The 18,363-nt window shown below is 51.6% G+C and overlaps 1 protein-coding gene across 2 annotated transcripts in view; it reads left to right on the top strand.

Annotated features, from left to right (window-relative positions):
- Window positions 1-3,946: 3,946 nt before the first annotated feature.
- Window positions 3,947-18,363, top strand: part of SCARA5 (scavenger receptor class A member 5) — a 119,645-nt gene continuing 105,228 nt past the window's right edge. For both annotated transcript variants that reach the window (XM_044225011.1, XM_044225010.1), the window contains exons 1-2: window positions 3,947-4,310; window positions 8,370-8,487. In XM_044225011.1, coding sequence (XP_044080946.1) covers window positions 4,257-4,310; window positions 8,370-8,487 — 172 coding nt within the window. In that variant the 5' untranslated portion in view covers window positions 3,947-4,256. The remainder of the gene's footprint in view (window positions 4,311-8,369; window positions 8,488-18,363) is intronic.

Below are 18,363 nucleotides of genomic sequence, written 5' to 3'. Positions count from 1 at the left end.
CCTGGGTGTCTCAGTCAGTTAAGCATCTGCCCTTGGCTCAGGTCATGATCTCAAGGTCTGGGGATCGAGCACCATGTCTGGCTCTCTGCTCAGTGGGGAGCCTGCTTTTCCCTGACCCTCTGCCTCTAACTCCCCTTGCCAGTGCTCGCTCTCTCTCTGTCCAATAAATAAATAAAATCTTTTTTAAAAAAAGAATATATGTTAAAAAAATTATATATATATATATATATATATATATATATATATATATATATATGTTTTATGGAGCGGGCCACAAATCCACAAACAAAGAAACAGCAATGTCACGAGACAGTCAAGTTTGTAGAGACAGAAAGCAGACTGGGGGCTGCCAGCGGCCAGGAGGTGGGGGAATTGGGGAGTTAGTGTTCAGTGGGTAGTTAGTGAGTGAGTAGTTAGTTCAGTTAGTGTAGTTCTGTAAGATGAAAAGAATTCTGCAGTTGGGTGGGAATGGTGGTTGTACACAGTGTCAACGTGTTTCTAAGCTATACTCTTAAAAATGGTTAGGGTGGTCTATTTTATGTCATTTGTACTTTAGTACAACTCAAAATGTTTAGAAATTAAAGAAATAGCAAACTAGAGTGAAGATATAACATAATAACATTTGTGTGCCCTGGGAGAAGAGGGAGTCACATAGAAAGAGCAGCAGCCTGGGTTTCTAGCTCTACTCAGAATAAGACTCGGGCTCTGTGGCTCTTTGCCTTCATCTGAATTTTCTGTTCTCCAGCCACACAGGCCTCCTGTCTGCCCCTCTAGAATGTCCACTGTGTTTCCATACTGGGACCTTAGAACTGCCTTATTCCCAGGACCTAGGGTTCACTTTCCACAGATATTCAGCCAACAAATATTTATTGAGCACTTAGTATGCACCAGCCACTGTTCCAGGCCTTTGGGAGGCGTAAGTGAGCTGCCTTTATGGAGCTGATCTTCTACAGACCATAAATAATACATTAGTGATCACTGGCAAGCTAGCGAACTACATAGTAAGTTAAGTCAATGAGGGTGATGGAAAAGAAAAAGAAAGTGTAACAGGGTAAGGAGAATCATCTGTGCTCAGGGGTAGATAGCAATTTGAAACTGGACCACTACGTTTAGCTTCCCTGAGAAGGTGACATTGGAGAAACCGGCTGGAGGGATGCAAAGGAGTGAGACTTGCAAACATCTGGGGGAGTCATTCCAGGCCCACGGAAATTTACCAGGCAGAGATTGGTTGGTGTCCATGGAGAGGCACAGAGAGCAGGAATTACAGACTCCGACTTCAGGTAAAAAATATTAGAGTGACTAGGCCACTAGTCTGACTCTGACGGACTCTGACCCCTGGGCCAGATGCTGAAGGATGGGCTCTGGGTCTAATTCATGTTCGTAAGAAGATTTGGAATACACTGCCTAAAGGTACACAACAGATGTTTGTTGAATGAATAATGGAATGTATGGAAGCATTCCTTGCAGATGTAGATGCTCTGGAGGTCAAGGACAGTTGTGGATGTTGTGTCCAGGAGCCCAGCATTGTGCCATTCAGGTTCAACACTGCTCAGTTCCTCCCTACGGAGACAGGGGATGATAACTCCCTCCCCACCTCCACCCTAGAAAGTTACTAGGTCAATCAAGTGAAATCATTCAAAGACTGCAGGAAAATTGAGCATATGGACTGTGTTCTGGTGGGCCTGACTGTGTTCCGGTGGGCCTGACTGGCTTCCACACTTCCAGAGTCAGAAGTGTGTCCAACTCTCCTTCAATGCAATCACATTTTCATAATACTTTCTGGGGGGAAAATGCCTATTATAAATGCCTTCTGTGACTGAATGGAAACAAAACAGTTTTGGGGCCATTCTGATTTTAGGTGACAAGGAGGTGTCATTTGAGCTACCACCTGTCTGAAGGACTCTCAGCCATTAGAAAACTTGGCCTGCGGGTCATTCTTGTACTTCACTATCAAATGTGCCCTTGCTTGTTTGGGTGGCTGTACTCAGAGTAGACAAAAGATCGGAAACAGCCCAAATGCTCTTCAACAGGGGAATAAGCAAATTGTGGTCTATGGAATATTACTCAGCACAAAATAAAAATCAAGGAAGGAACCACTGTATATGCAACAACATGGACAGATCTTACCACTATAAGAAGTGCAGTGAACCAGAAACAAAAGACAGAAATGGCCCTTTGCCTGAAGCTACAGGGTTTAAAAGGTTAAGCTTTGCTCCTCCTGAAATGCTACAGTTTAACGGTTCTGTGCCTACCTGTGGGTCTCATGGGCAGACACCAGACTCTGCCATTTGTGTATCATTGATTATCAGTGGCAAGGAGAGGCTCAGCCAATAGCTGGGACTGCATTTGGGTCCCCCTCCTGGCCTCCCTCCAAGCAAGGGCACACCAGTGTGGGAGTATTAAAAAATATTCTTTGTTTTAGGTGAAGGAGGACATCACCGAGGTCTTACTAACCCACAGGCATTTCTTGCCAATAGGCACATCCCCACATCAAAGATCAGTGGACAGAACGTGTTGAGCACAGTTCCAGCTGTTTTTAAGATTGCATTCCTAGGGAGGTTTGCGAATTGATGGGTAACCAAAGGATACTTTTTCATGGTTAGCGTACTGAAACATTGCCTAGGGCAGAATCCAGCTCTGATGCTCTATGCTGTTTGACCTTGGACAAGTTACTAAGTGTCTCTGTCTCTACAAGTGGGAATAATAACAGGACCTACCTCACAGGGTTAATATATGGAAAGCCCTCTGAATGGCCTAACACATGGTATAGACTCTAAAGTGTTTTCTTCCACTTCCTGCCTCTCCCTTTCCCCTACCCTTAGCTCCCCCCCTCCTCCTCCTTCTCTCTGCTCCTCCATCTCATCCCCTAGCTATTTTATTATTATTCTATTCCTGTGTTTTCCCTCTGTGAAACGGAGCCTCAAATCAGAGCTGCCTCCCAGAGATGGTCGGAAGGTTCAGTCACTAAAAATGATGAGGACATTTCTGACTCAGTTGTGGGTTGGCAGCTGCACTGTGGGGAAGGCTGAGCCTCGGCAAACTGCCCTCTTGTACGAGGTCTGACCTTCTAGTATCGAGACTGAATTTTTAACCAATCAATGGAGGGGGGTGTCTTTGTGACCATTTCCTTTAGAGCTCTATCCTCGGGGTGGGGAGGGGGGTGGTGGTGGAAGGGAGTTGGGGTGTGGGTGCCTTGTAAATTGATAGTGCTGGCCAGTGGCTCAAACTATTTTTGCAATTTTCCTGACACCTCTCCCTATCGCCACCCCAATCTGAATGTAATTACTCTCTTAACATTTTGGAGAGACTGCCTCTTGAAAATGTTTTCGGTCCTGCTTAGATTTACAGTTATTTGTGCCTGAGGGCCCCCTCTTCCAGGATTGCAACCCCCTTGAGGTCAGGGAGCCCTTCTTACTCCTGTATCCCCAAGTCCTTGTGCAGTGTCACCGCTCCCTAAGTGCTGGCTTTGTTACCGAGGTGCCTTGAGACTGTCTTTGCGGAGTTCCTGCGGCACTCACAGAACACTCTTCTGCAGAGCTCCAGTGTGGCCAGTCTGTGTCTTTTGCGGGTGGATGTGACCACAGAAAAATACATAAATTCATTCTAAGCCAAGTTTGGTGAATGAATTGAGCAATGCAAATTCGGTCCTATAAATAAGTTTGTAAGACTGGTTTCTTGCGTGGCTCCTGAGCCAGGTCTAGCTGCCATTCCTGTAGAAGCTTTCCAAAAATTCTTCTGTGTCAGGTTTTAGGTGAGGAGTGCGGAGTCCTTAGCGGAGGCGGATTTCCCGGCTCTGGACTGGGGCGGGAGGACGGCGGGGCTGCAATGCCGAGATTGGCCACCAGAGGGGGGATGTGTTCCAGACCCCAGGGGAGCTTCCGCGACTGCTCCCAGAACTTTGTATTTATAAAGACCGGCGGCGGCCCAAGCAGCGGCAGTTCCCATCTCAGTCAGCATCTAGAACGGCCGCTGGTGCCTCCACAGAACACCTCCTGAGCGCTGCCTGTGGCTGACTGAGGCGAGGCACCAACAACACAGGGACTCCCCAACCACAGGCCTGACTCAGGCCCCAGGGTTGAGTCTTGCCTCCTGCCCTGACCCTCCTGGAGAAGTGACCCCTGAGACAAGTGACTGAGCACCGGGGCAGCCTCTTTCTATGCCTCCGTCTGGCTTTGGCTGGCTGTGGGGACGAGCTGTGCGGGGCTACCTGGGTCTCAGTGCAGTGACAGCGGCCAGCTCTTCAGTCACCATGGCGAATGCTGGGAACTGAGCAGACCCGCACTTCTGCGGCCTCCTCGGGCGGCGCTCAGGTGAGTATTGGCACTAACTCTGTCCTGGCACCTGAGCCTAGTGTCCCAGAGGCAGGGTCCCCCAGCTGTGGGGGACCTGGATGTGGCCGTTGGAGCAGGGTGCTGCGTGCAGGCATCTCAGGATGTGCAGCCCAAGGTCGCATGGGCAGGTGGAAGGTTCCAGCTGTGGGCCTGTGGGGATGCAGCCTGTGTGAGCCTGGATTTGCAGACGCCATTGTTTTAGTGGCAACTCTGCCTGGTCGGTGTCACATCTTGGAGCCTATGGCAGGAGCCGACTGTGCGGCTAAGTGTGTGAAGTGTGTGTGCATTGTGCGTGCCACTGGTGGGACGTGTGAAGGGAGAGCTTAACATCTGCACCTTTCCAGCTTTGGGTTCTCATTTAGGGGAACTGTTAGTGGAGAGGGCCCCCTGATTTTTACTTGGTTTTGGTGAGTTTGAAGCTATGCCATTCAAAGAGAAGATGCGAGCCCAGCAGAGTCAGATGCTGGAACCCAGACACCCTGTCTCTGCAGCAACAGGTGAGGTTCATGCCACCTTCAGCAGGAAGAATCAATCGAACCCTTCTGCTCCCCAAGAGTGACTTGCCCCAAGGAAGGGTCTAGATTTCGCTCTGGTCCATATTCGTGATTGTTGTTTGCAAAGGGAACCCCAAAGAGCACTGTTTTGGGGCCTGACTGGCAGGAGGGAAGCCTCAGGAACTTAGAGACCATGCCCCTCTCCCCTCACTAACTACTTGGCAGGATCAGAAGATGCCAGGGTTGGGGGTGGGGGGGGTGTCTTTCTCTCCGGACTCCCAGCTCCAACTTGCTGTGGACCCTTGCTCGTAAAGCCCTTCCCTGTGCACTATTCCACCGGAGGCTAGAAATAGCTGAGTGGCTGGCATATGCGCTTCTCCCCTTCCCAGAGGTGATGACCTGAGGCTGAATGAGCTCAGCAGATTGGGCCAGGTTCCCGAGGAGTAGGAAGGGACTCCAGGACAGGACCCCGTATCCTCTGAGCACCACGCCCACCCCACCCAGACCTGATGGGGTGAAGCTATGGATGTCTATGTAGCATCACGACATCCCTAAGAGGGCAGTAAGGTGTCCCGTCCCTGGGGGAGAAAGGCCCCATCCTTTGACTTGAAACACAAAATTCCAAGATCCTCGAGATTTCTCCTTATATTACTTTGGCATCCACACCCTGCTCATGTTTCTACTGTCCTGGTCCCCTCCCTTCCTGCTCTCAGATCCTTTCCTTGGCCCCAGGGCTCCCACTGACCCTCTTCACTGCCTGGTTTGGAACCCGTAAAGGTGGCTCCTGAGATGGACAAATACATGCTTTCTGGACGAAACAGCCCTGTGGCTGGGTCCGTGCCCTGGGTGGGATGCCTTTCCCTGGTGCCTCACCCTTGCCTGACATCATTGGCTCTTGCCTCTTGGGGCCTGGGTTGGCTTATCTTTAAAGCGGGAGCAACACACTGATGCTCCCTGACCCCCTAACAGGGGTCCGGGGTGGGGGGGCGGAGAGATCCCAGATGACAACGGGGCATGAGCACACGCAAGGCGTACACATCGTCTCTATTATCACCACACTTGGCAGTGAGTTTGCACCTTGCTTGAGAGCACAAACTTGGCCGCAAAGGCAGTATGACCAATGATCGAAGGGTTCAAATTCCTGTCCCTCATTTCCCAAGAAAGAAAAATAGCTCAAAATAAAACCTGGGGCAGACAGAACATTCTTAGGTTTCCTTCCCAAGTAACAAACATTAGCAGAGCTGGCCGAACACTTCCAATCTCATCTCACTCACATCTGGCCTCTGCTCGGCCCGGGGCCTCTCTTCTCAACAGGCTCCCCAGGGCTCCTGCTCCACCAGCCCAGGGGTGGGGAGAGGGGTAGAGAAGGGGCCGCCCTATAGACACATTCCAGATAAGGAGCCGTGCATTCCAACTGTGGCCCAGGAGCTAATCAGCAGAGGGGAAGGTAGAAATGAAGATGGGGCTAACATGGCCCGAGCTCATCTCCATACCCCCACCGCCATCATGGCAGCACCCCACTGAGCAGACCTCTGGGCAGCAGCGCCTGTTGCCTTTGGCAGAGAGAGGATTATCGCTTGCAGAGGAGACACTGGCCTCCTGCTTTGCAGCTCCCCAGACCGGAGGGAGGGGTGCAGCACTTAGTGCTTATGAAACAAGGGAGGGTCCCCTGCAGCTTAGCAGCAGCGGAGTTGCTCAGGGGGCCCCACCTAGAGGCTCACAGTGGGTGGAGAACTTGGATGGAGCACGGGTGTTGGGAGGTTAGCAAACCGGACATAACTGCAGCACAGAGAAGCTGGGTGGGAGAGGTTTGGGGGCTCCAGGGAACCCCTGGGGCAGGGAGGGGAGATCCTGGCAGAGCTGCGAGCTCCCGCTGCCCCCGTCTCCTGCAGGCTGGAAGAAAAGGCCCACAGAGGCTGTGAACACCCTGCCCGCCCGTGCGTGAGTGTGCGCATGTGCACATCCGTGCAACCCATGCAGCATCTCCTTACTTGAAGAAGCCCCTGTCCGTCCTTCCTGGGCCATCGGAAGGACAGTTGTATGGCAGCTGGCCCGGTCTGACCTCTTCTCAGCCCTGAAGTCAGAGGTCTCTGGAGACAAACGTCAAGCCATGAAAATAAGGGGTTTAGGTTTGACTGCCTGCCAGAGCGGTTCAGCCAGGCTCCTCTTTGATTATCCGTGTTTACTGACACGATGCCGATGCTTCCTGTCCCACTGCCTCCAAAGAGGAACCGACTGGCTGCTCCCTTCAGGCATTGTGCCCCCCCCATGCCACCTGCTAGGTCCCTGTCATCTTTTCTCAAGCAATAGACCCCTGGCTCCGCTCTCTGGGCCTCAGAGTTGAATTTGCTCCACACCAGTCCTGGGACCCATTCATCCTCCCAGCAGCTTTTATCTTCCAAAGAATTTGCTCTTAAAAATGGATTTTTGGTTCAATATCCAGAGAGTCCAAGAGCATCAGGACCAAAGGTCAAGCTAAACTTATGGCTGGAACAGAGCTGAAATTAGAAAGTAATTTGTCAAATCACTGAGCATATATGGAAAAAAAAAGAGAGTAGCAAGTGTTTTATGTTAAATAAACACTTTTTAATTTGGCTCCCAGAGTAGGTTTTTCTTATTACACAAAGAATGCAAACACGTTGTAGAAAACCCAGAATATCCAGCAAACAAAATTAAGCACAAAATCCCCACAATCCCCACCAGAGTCTTCTGATACAGAACAACCCGGAACATCTCCAAATACAATCTTTCTTGTCACCTACACAGGACACGTGTATATATTACAAAATGGGATGGCATTGTATACGCTCCAGAAATGGTGCTGGTTTACTTCAAATCGGATGCCATTCTCCAGAGTCCATGGGTACATTCCTAGAACACCATGGGGTAGACTCTGAGCCCCAGTGACCTGGCTTCAGGAGCCCATGCAGACCCTGGCCCCTCCCCGGGTCTCAGGCTGCCCAGGTCTTAGTGTCCGGGGGACTCCCCCAAGGCCGCCTGCTCCTCGGGCTTGCCTGGGAGACGAATCCCTGCTGTGGTCCCACTGCAGCAGCTCCAGCACCCCAAAGTGGGAGCAGCACCCCAGCTCCTTTGGAACATGCCAGACTGGTCACACATTTGCAACACAGAACAGGAGCCCAAGTCTCTCTAATGTGCTCAAATTTCCAGAGTCTAGGAGATCACTCCACGGGGTTAAGAGGCCCCTCCAGGCCCTACCGAGCATGGCCCTCAGGGCCCCTCTGGCTCAGGTTCTGGCCCCAACCAAGGGCTGTTGAGACCAATGGATGGATCCAGTGATCAGAAAGGTCCAAAGGGCCTCAGCCTTCCCAAGCACCGAGGAAGCTGGGCAGAGACTTGGGATCCTGAGGACCTGGTAGATGGTACCCGTCCATGAGGGACTACTGGTGTTCAGGCTCAGAATCTTGGGGATGGGTGGTGCCTTGCTCGGTGTGTTCATTTCTGTCTGCCTATAGTTTATTCTCTCTCTCCCCGCCCCCTTCCTCCCTCTACTCTCCCTTCGCTGTCCTTCCTGCTGCTGCTGCAGATCAGAATGGAGAACAAAGCCATGTACCTGCACACGGTGAGCGACCGGGACAACAGCTCCATCTTTGAGGAGCCCTTTGATGGCAGGAGCCTGTCCAAGCTAAACCTGTGTGAGGACGGTGAGTGCATCTGGCTTCATCTTACACTGCAAGCCCTGCCCTGCCCCCATACCCAAACCTGTCATTGCTCCAGGGCAGCAATGACTCCCCCCATCCCCACAAGTCTAATACTTCCTATGTGGAAATTCATGCTTTGAAATGTCTTTTAATTGACACATCTCTACATATCTTTGTGACCTGCAAGATGTGTATCCATTTCACAGGTGAGCTGGTAGGGCTGGTGTTTAAGGATTATAGAGGCTGTCAGTAACAGAGGCATTCCAGCACTGAGTCTCCTGACTCCTAGGGCAGACTTTTTGCCTCTTTGGCTTCCTCTCCTCTGAGTGGGTCAGGCTGGGGTCAGGCAAAGGCTTCTGAGTTAGCGAGCCCAGACCTCAGGTGAGGAGCCCCCAGTCCATTTCCCAAAGCATCTGTGAGGAGAGAGCATACCTCGTCAAGGTGCTCAGCCTCCCTCTAGGTCTGTGGGTCCAGATCAGGCCCACAGGAGGGAGTTCCCCATGCAGTGACCCACTGCATCTGTGGGAAATGGTTATTTGCTAAAACTGAAAATTCAACGGATGCTTCCTCCAAAGAAGCCCAAAGCACCTTGCCAGCAGACGGAATCCTGTATACCCAGGACCAAGCTTGACACTTAGTAGGTGCTTAATAAATGCTTGCTACATCAATAGACACACTCCTTTGTGCAGTGAGCACAGGGGAGGACAGCATTGTTCCCACTTCAAAGCTAAATAGAATGAAGTTTACAGAAGAGTCTCATAAAGACTTATGGCCAATTAGGTAGAGACAAGCTGTCATAGAGTTCTCCAGAGAAATGGAACCAAGGGGATATATATGTATATACAAAGTTTTATTATGAGGAATTGGCTTACATGATTATGGAAGCTGAGGAGCCTCACAATCTCCAACTTCAGACTGGAGACCCAGGAAAGTGGGCAGTATTATTTGATCTGTGTCAGAAGGCCCGAGAACCAGAGGAGCAAATGGTGTAAACTGCAGTTTGAGGGCTGGAGAAGATGAGAGGCTATGTCCCAACTCTGTGGGCAGGCAGGAGGCAAAAAGCAAATTGCTCTGCCTTTTGCTCTCTAAAGGCCCTCAACTGATTGGATGTGGCCCACTCCCACTGGGGAGGGCAATCTGCTCTACTGAGCCCACCAAGTCAAATGCTAATCTCATCTGGGAACACCCAGAAATGATGTTTCACCTGGCCCCTGTAACCAGTCGAGTTGACAGGAATTAACCACTACGCAGGCCTTTATTCAAGGCTCTTTCAAACACCATGTTTTCTCTCCACTCTGCTAGCTGCCTTTGTCTCAAAATTACTCAAAGACAGAAACATCTCCCCATCCTGCTGTAACCCTGTCTCCTCCTAAAAGGCACCAAGTGCTGGAAGGGAAGTTGGGTAGCTCAGAGATGCAGGGATCAGGGAGAGTCTCAGCAGGGAGAGGAGACAAGCTTTGGGCTCATGACCGATAAGCCCCCACAGCCTGCCCTAGTAAACTGCCCACCACTGTAGCTCTTCTTCTGAATTCCGTTCAACAAACATATTTTGAGGATCTTCAATGTGTCAAGCCACGGGTGGGATGCCAAGGATGCTCTAAAGCGAAATCGAACCATCCTTGCCCTCCAAGGGCTATGATCTCAGCGGAAGGGACTGGCCTGGGGACAACTATCCATAACATAAAGTAGGCAAAAATATGTGTCAGCATGGTAGTCCCCCCCCCTTTATCTGTGGTTTTGCTCTCCACAGTCTGTTCTCCACACCAAACTGTGGTCTGGAAGCAGATGACCCTCCTTCTGACCTATTACCAGAAGGCCAGTCACAGCCTAATGCCATCACGGTGCCTTATGTCATTCACCTCTCTTCATCTCATCACACAGCCATTTTAGCCTCATCACAAGAAGATGGGTGAGTGCAGTGTAATAAGATATACTGATGGAGAGAGAGAGAGCACATTCACATAACTTACTACAGCATACTGTTATGAATGTTCTATTTATTATTATTGTTGTGAATCTCCTGCTATGCCTGACCTGGAAATTAAACTTTATCACAGTGTGTGTATATAGGAAAAAAACAGACTACATACAGGGTTTGGTACTCTTGGTGGTTTCGGGCATCCACTGGGAGTCTTGGGAGTATCCCCCATGGATAAGGAGGGCACTTGGGTACTGAAGTTAGGAGAGGTCTTTCCAGAAAAGGCTTTAAAGACTGAACACAATTTTGTAAGAGAAGAGGAGGGTGGGGAAGGGAGCCACCAGCTGTGTCACATCAAGCCAGGTCAGTGTTTCTGTCAGGTTCCTGTCTTCTAGGAAGGCCGGGTCGTTGGCCAGTGCTCAGCACTCCTCCATCGGCATAGACCAAGCTGGTTTTCGTATCCTTGATCCTGCCTACTCCCTACCAGCCCCTCAGGAAAGAGGACTGGATTGGCAAGGAAGAACTGGGGTACAGCACAGTCGGGGAGTCTGGAGGACTATTAGGGCCAGCCTGGGGTGCCAGTTGGGGCAGGGCAGGGACCCCAGGGCAGAGAGAGGCCAAGAGTTCGAAGCATCACCAGGCCTCATACCCCTTACATCATCTTGCTCTCTCTTTTTCTGTACCCCAGATTTAAAAAGACCATTTGGACCAGAAGCACTGAAAATAATAGTAGTCTCAGCGACTGTGCTTTCCAGGCACCCCAGCAGGGCAGAGATCCCATCAGAGAACAGTTTTAGAGCCCTGCCAGTAAGAATCCTCAGGGGTCTCCTGAGGCCCGGCACCCCTGAAATACAGACACAAGTTGGAAGATGAGAGGTGGAGGCAGACTCACCCCTCCAGGGCCATGTGACCTGACTGGGTCACATCCCTCTCTGGACCTCAGTGTCCTCATCTGCCAAATGGGGGCAGGGCAGAGGGGACATCTCTGTGAGGTTCTGTCCAGTTCTAGAATTCTGTGTGTCGAAACAGATCTGGTCATTGCATTAAGGGTGTGGTCCTTTGAAAACTTAAATTGGAACATGATGCTGCCCTGAGAAAGCTCACAAAACACCCCCCCTCAATGAGAGTAATAACTCAGGTGCTAACAGTAGCCAAGGAGGCTACGGACATTCACCTTGACTCTGCTGGCATACTCACCTAGGGCCTGTGCTCCCTGGAAGGTTGCTCTTCCACCTCCTTCCAGTCTTTGCTCAAATATCACCTTCCCCATCAGGCTTTCTGTCCCCTTGCACTCCTGGCCCTTGCTTCTCTTGTTCCTTTTTCCCACAGTCCTATTCCCCCCTAACACATTATGTAATTCTTATTTTATTATGTTTATATTCATTGTCTGTTCCTTGAGGGAAGAATATAGGAGCGACAAAAGCAAGCACCTCTGTTTTGTTCATTGATGGCTCTTAAGCCTGGCACATAGTAGGTGCTTACTAATTCTTCAATGAATGGACATTGGGTCCTTGAAATCTGAAGGTGGCAAAACAAATACATCCTAAGCCTGATCTCTAAATTGTCTGGTCTCCCCCACTCTTCAGTGATCTGGCCTCCAGGCATGGGGATGGGGGGTCGGTGTGAGGAACCCAGAGACCCCAGTGTTGAGATGAAATCAGCCACCTAATCTCATGGGTTTCTGGTTTGACTCCCCCCGCCCCACTTCCCTTTCATTTCTAAGAGGAAACCAGTAAGCTCTGACTTGGGGAAATTCAAGACAGATTTGATCTGTTTCCCTAGGATTTTGTTCTTTGATCCTCATTTCTGGAGAGTGTAACTGGAGAGGGAGAGGGAGGCTGACTGGAAAGCAGAGGGGGGCAGAGATGGGGAAAGGGAGGGAGGCCAGAGCTGCCTTATGGGCCCTGAGTAGATTTAAACAGTAACGTCTGGTAGATCTTGCAGGGCTCTGAGTCCCTTCCAGGATTTTCCCCTTAAAGGAAAGTAGATGGGGAGGAGAGGTGAGTGTCTCCTCGTAGCCCTGGGGTTATTAGGATCTGCTGAAGCAAAGTAGCAAAAATGCAGTCCAGATATTAAGGAGTGACTCAGACTTGAATGCAGGTGGGACTTGAAAGACATTAGGACCTCAACTTGTTATTTCAGGGGTAATACACTGAGATGCCCCCTCTCCCCCTCTCCCTCCCCCCTTTCCTAACTTGTCTTCTCTTTCCCTCCCACCCTGTCTTTATCTCTCCCCTTCTTTCCCTGTAGCAGGTGAGAAGAGAGGGGGAGGGGCTGTTACCTGCATTGGTTCCTCTGTCCCCTAAGAGGCCGTCTGGCCCAGTTCCCGAATTGTGCATTGCCACACCCTTCAGGCCCACAGTTCCTGCTTCCCCACGTCTAGGGACCACTCCCCCCTCTGCACCCCTTGTTGGGCCATGTCTCAGGACCCTGCCTGCTCCCTTGGCTCTGAGCTGTCAGCCTCCCCATCTGAGCCCCCTGTTGACAGGCAGGCCCCAAGGGCAGGGCAGGGCCCCCTCTGTGCCACCCCAGGGGAATAGCTTCCCTTCCACCTGTGTCCCTGGAATTGCGTGGAAGGGCTGATGGCAGAATGCGACCTCCAGGGTCCCCGCACCCAGCCTCCCGTGACCTCCACAACCACTTCTACCTCCCTGTGAACAGAAACCCAAAAGCGGGCCAGCTGGACCTGCTTGCCCCTCTCCCCTCTTCCCTCCGCTCTCACCTTCCCGGGTGGTGCGGCCTTGCCTTTCCTTTCCTGCCTGCGTAGCTGTAGGCCTCCTCTGTCTGGCGCCGGGAGGCGGTGAAGGCGGAGGGCGCGTGTGGGGGTGGTTGGCCAGGCCTGACTCCTGCACAGCGCTTCCTGAGGGCCAGAGAGAGGTGTTAGTGTCAGAAAAATATTGTAGTCATGCTCACCCCTGGCCTCAGACACTCCACCACGCTCGCGGCGTCATCCGGCTGCCGCAAATGGGAGGCTCGCGGAGGTAATGAGTTACACATGCTCCTGGCCTCGCCCCGACGCCTGCAGCCAGGCTGCTCGCGGAGTGGAGGGCCCGAGGCCCCCGTGCCGGCGTTCCTTCCCCCATGAAATTCAATTATTCTCCTCGGGGAACCCCTTCATCTGCCTTCTCACCAATCAGATCGCCCTGGTGCATCTTGGTGCGGCTTAGCGCTGGCGGGAAGCCGCCCAGGGGCAGGGGTGGGCTTCCTGGGCGGGTCTGGCTAGGGCCGCGGTTGCGGAGGGTCACCGCCCTCTACAGGTTGGAGAGTCCCGCCGCGGAGCAGGAGGATAGTCGAGGTATTAACTGGTGCAGCGACGCAGGGCTTTATCCATCCTTGTTCCCCGGGGGTGGCCAGGCTGGGTCTGGATGCTGGCTCTCTCTTGCCCAAACGGGCTGTCCCTCTGTTAGATGGGGAACGGCCTGGGGAGGTGACAGGCGTGTGGACATTGCAGTTTGGCTGGTCTGGGCTCAGTGCAAGGGTGTCTTGTATTTTGCGCCCCACTCCTTCATTCCCCTAGGCCACCATTCACCCGGCGCTCTGCCTCGCTGGGTCGGCCATTGAGGAGCAGCCCCGGCAGGAGGTGGAAGGATGGAAGACAGGGAAGGCAGAATATTTATTCCGCCAGGGCCTGCCTTAAGGGGTCATCTTGGGCTGCCAGTGTTCTTCCACCCAAGGTCACTGCCCCTTATCAGCCACTCTCTCCGCACGGTTTTCTCCTTCCAGGGTCCAGCAGCTCTTCCGCTCCTTGACTGTGGGGGGCTGGGGTGGTTGTATCCAGAGGGCACAGCCGTGGTGGGCATTTCACACCCTGGCCACGCTTTGCACACATTCCTTGATTAAATCCTGTAAAGTGTCTTATTTTGACTGGGCCATCTGTTTCACTGGGGCCTTGACTTTCTAATCCTCAGTGTCCCCATCTACAAAATGGGGATGTTACCTCATGAGAGCCGTGGGAGAATCAGGTGACATAACCCACGTAAAGCACCTTGTGCACAGTAGACTCAAGATACACATTTCACTTCCCTACCCTTTGGGGAGTCCCCTGTAAATCCTGGGGAAGTGAGGAGGAAGGAGGGCGAAAGAGGAGGTCAGGAGCAACTGCGGTCCCTCCTGCCCCCAGGGTCTCCCGGAGATACCCACATTACTTCTTAGGGTGTCTTAAGCCTGATTCTTACCTTCTGCTGAAGAAAACAGAGTTTTGGTTAGTGGGATCCCTCGTGAAGCCTAGATTTTCGGGGAAATTGAGCAAAGTCTTTTTGTTCTGGTCCCCAGCGAGTAGAATCGGTAGGCAATGTTCTGGACCCTGAGGGCTGCTGGTTCTGGGGCATATGTGAGTCTATCCATTCCCCACCCTGATCAGAGGCAGGAGGCTCCCAAGGGCCTTCCTGAGGTTTGCCACCAGAAGAATCAAGGGATGAGTTTCCGTGTCCCTGGGTGGAGGCTGGTGTCTTGTGGAGGGAAGAGTGAGAGGAGCCCAGAGGCCCCAAGGGCTACTTCCAATACAAGGGGGCACAAAGGGACCCTCCCCTCCCTTCTCTCACCCAAGTCCCCAGCCCCTAACCATGGCGTGGCATGCACCGTTACTCTAGGGAGTGAGGGCGGGAGGATGGCTCTGAGGGCAATGGTGCTGATCCAACCCCTGGCCTGACACACTCTGGAGTAGGGGTGCTGAGAGGAGGTCTGTGTGTCAGCAGCACCACACGTGGGAAGGAAGCTGTACAATGTGCCCTGAGTAAGGGTACTGACCGGGTATGGCGATTCCTCATCACATCACCCACTTCTCCCCACTCAGAGACCCTGCTCAGATGTTCTTGGCCTTCATTCCCTTGCTCATTCATTCATTCACTCATTCTTTTTTTTTTGTCCTCATCTTTCATTGAGAAAGGTGCTTTGCAGGCCCCCTACAGGGGCTTTGTCCTGGCTACATGCAGGGAGAGGGGCCAGGAGGCATGAGACATGGTCCTGTCCTGTGTCATTGCACTGTCACTGTGGTTAGTCTGTCCCCTGCTCCTCCCCCTGCCCCCATGGTAGACCAGCAAGACATGGATCCATAAGCAAAGTTTACTCACCTAGAGATGATCCAGTGGGAAAGACACTCAGGGTTTGGACCACGTGGTTGGTACAGAGCAGATACCGCCTCACTCGTCCCAGGCACCCCAGTCCAAACTTAAAATCCTTAATGATCTTTTCTTCTCCATTGCGGGGATGGCACTGCATGGTGGTGAAACCCCACAGCCCAAATCCACGGCTGAATTCCAACCCCAGCTCTGCTGCGTGCTGGCTAGGAAACTCCAAGACTGTCCTTAGCTTCAGGCTCCCCTCCTCTAGACCGTGAGATAATAGCTCCCAACCCAGGGTTATTGTAAGGGCTACCTGAGTAACTCCACATCAGGTCCTTTCAACAGTAACTGATATATACGGAGTCCTCCATTCGTGTTTGATCATAGGGGAAGTATGGTTGCATCCCTCTATTTTTCTGCATTTTCCCTGGGGTCTGCCCAAGGCACCCTCCTTCCTCCACATTCTGTGTTCTCAGTCTCTAGGACAGTCAGCTTCATTCCCATCTTGTTCCCAAGTTTATCTGGTATTGCTTCCTGGTGTCAGACAATAAACAGCATGACTGCTGCCCCTTGAGTCTAGAAGCCCCAGCTTCTCTCTTTCTCTTTCCCATGACATGGTCCTTGTCAGCCCTTCCATTCACACTGTGCTGCTGCAGCTGTGTTCACTTGAGTCCTTCTGGACCATAAGCCCCTTGAGTGCAAATGCTGTCTGCTTTGAATGCATCTTAATATGCCCAACATGAATACCTAGACACAAGACACCGTAGACACAGGACGCCCAGCACTGTGTCTTGCGTATGGCAGGTACTGTTGCTTGTTGAATGAATGTGTGCATCCCTGTTCACCAAATCCGTAAGTACCAGGTGAAGGAATGCTTAAAGAGATGAATTTAAGACAAAAGCAACAGTGACTTTATTCATCCTAAGATGGCAGGTTTTATGGTACTGCTGGTGCATGCAGAAATAAAAGGTCATGGTTCCTGCCCTCAAGGGGCTTAAAGTCCCCTGAAGACACAGACAGGAAGACCAGTCCTGCATTATAATTTGATTCATGCTCTAATGGAATTGGGTGCAAAGTGTAGATAGAGGGAAGAAGAAGGCGCCCTACATGGGCCCAGGGGAGGAAGAAAAGCGCCCTGCGAGGATAGCCGCTGGAGTGAAATATGGAAGGCCAGTCAAGGGAGGTAGCACAGAGCTCAGGCTGAGGAAGGACAGTGGTGGGAGGTCCTGGACATTCACTTTTTTGAGCTCTGCTAAGCCAGACACTGCTATGAGCATTTGACAGGTATGAGCTCATCTGATCCTTACGTCAGTCAGTAAGATGAGTCCCATTATTATAGCCAAGTGACACAAGAGGAAAGCAAGGCTCAGAGACCTGGTAACTTTCCTGAGCTCGCAGTTAGGAGGGACTGGTATCTCTGTTCACTGGGGCTGCCATGGCAGTCCTGCGCAGACCAGGTGGCCTATGAACCACACACATTTGGTTCTCACTCTGGAGGTGAGAGGTCCAAGTTGAAGGCACAGGCAGATTCTGTGTCTGGTGAAGAAGACCCTCTTAGATGGCCTCCACATGGATTACCATCTTCTTAGTGTCCTCACGCAGTGGGCGAGGAGAAGGAGCCCTCTGCGGTCTCTCTCATAAGAGCCCTGATCCCATTCAGGAGGACTTGACCCTCATGATCTGATCCCTTCCCACAGGCCTTTCCTCCAAGTATCATCATGTTGGCTGCAACAGATGAATTTGGGGGGATACAAACATTCAATGTATAGCGATTGGAATCAGGATTAACTGAATCTGCCGCCCACACTCTTAATTATATTGAAGCTAAAGCCATGGAAGGTCTTCTGTCAAATCCATAGGAATTTGGGTCTCTAGAGGCAATAGGAAGCCAGCAAAGGGTTTCAAAAAAATGAAAGGAGTATGTCTGATTTCCATTTTTAAATGGTCACTCTAGCTGCAGGAGGACATTTGATTTTTCCAGTGTTACCTCTGCTGAGCCATTTCAGTGGGTGGGGGGAGAAGCCAAGGTGCAGTGGATTAAATCTGGATTGAAAGAGAGAGTGAAGACCCAATGCAGACTCTGTTTTCCCAGTGCCTGGCCCAGAGGTGGGGGAAAGACTCAGCCGGGTGGTAGTGGAGAGTGTCAGGTAGAGTCAGGTCAGATAGTCTAGGTGAGAAATTCTGTGCCTCCATAGTGGGGAAAGCAGTGGAGGAGGGGAGAGGCCACACAGTGTTTAGATTAGTGCTGATGGATGTACAGTGTGTGGGAAACGAGAGGAGGTCCAGGGAAGGGGTCCTGCTGAGTGCCATGCTGAAAGGCCTAAGAGCTCAGGAGATGAGGGGGCAGCAAAGGAGGCTGAAAAGGAACAGCTAATGAAAGAATCACATGAGTGTTGAGCCCAAGTAGAAGTGTGACCAACGGTGCCAGTGTTGCTGAAAGGTCAAACTGAAGGAGCACTGAGCATTGGCCATCAGACTGAGCCATTGGAGATCCATGGTGACCTGATGTATTAGTCAGCTTGGGCCGCGTAACAATAGCCATTGATTTTCTCACGGTCTGGGCACTGGAAGTCTAAGACCACGGTACAGGCAGGGTCGGTTCCTCTGGAGCCTCTCTCCTTGACTTGCAGCTGTCTCCCTTGTTGGTGTGTCCTCTTGTGGTCTTTTCTCTGTGCACACATGCTCCTGGTGTCTCTTTGTGTGTCTGCCTTTCTTCTTATAAGAACACCCATCAAATTGGATCGGAGCCCAACCTAACAGCCTCATTTTAACATAATCTCTTTAAAGACCCTATCTCCAAATACAGTCACATTCTGAGGCAGTAGGGGCGAGGGTTTTAACACAGGAGTTTGGGGAGGACACCATTCAGCCCCTTATACCTGGCAAGAGCGATTCTGGCAA

This window comes from Neovison vison, chromosome 11 (assembly GCF_020171115.1).
Source record: "Neovison vison isolate M4711 chromosome 11, ASM_NN_V1, whole genome shotgun sequence".
NCBI lineage: Eukaryota > Metazoa > Chordata > Mammalia > Carnivora > Mustelidae > Neogale > Neogale vison.
The sequence above is the reverse complement of the archived record's forward strand: the minus strand, read 5'-3'. Positions and strand labels throughout refer to the sequence as shown.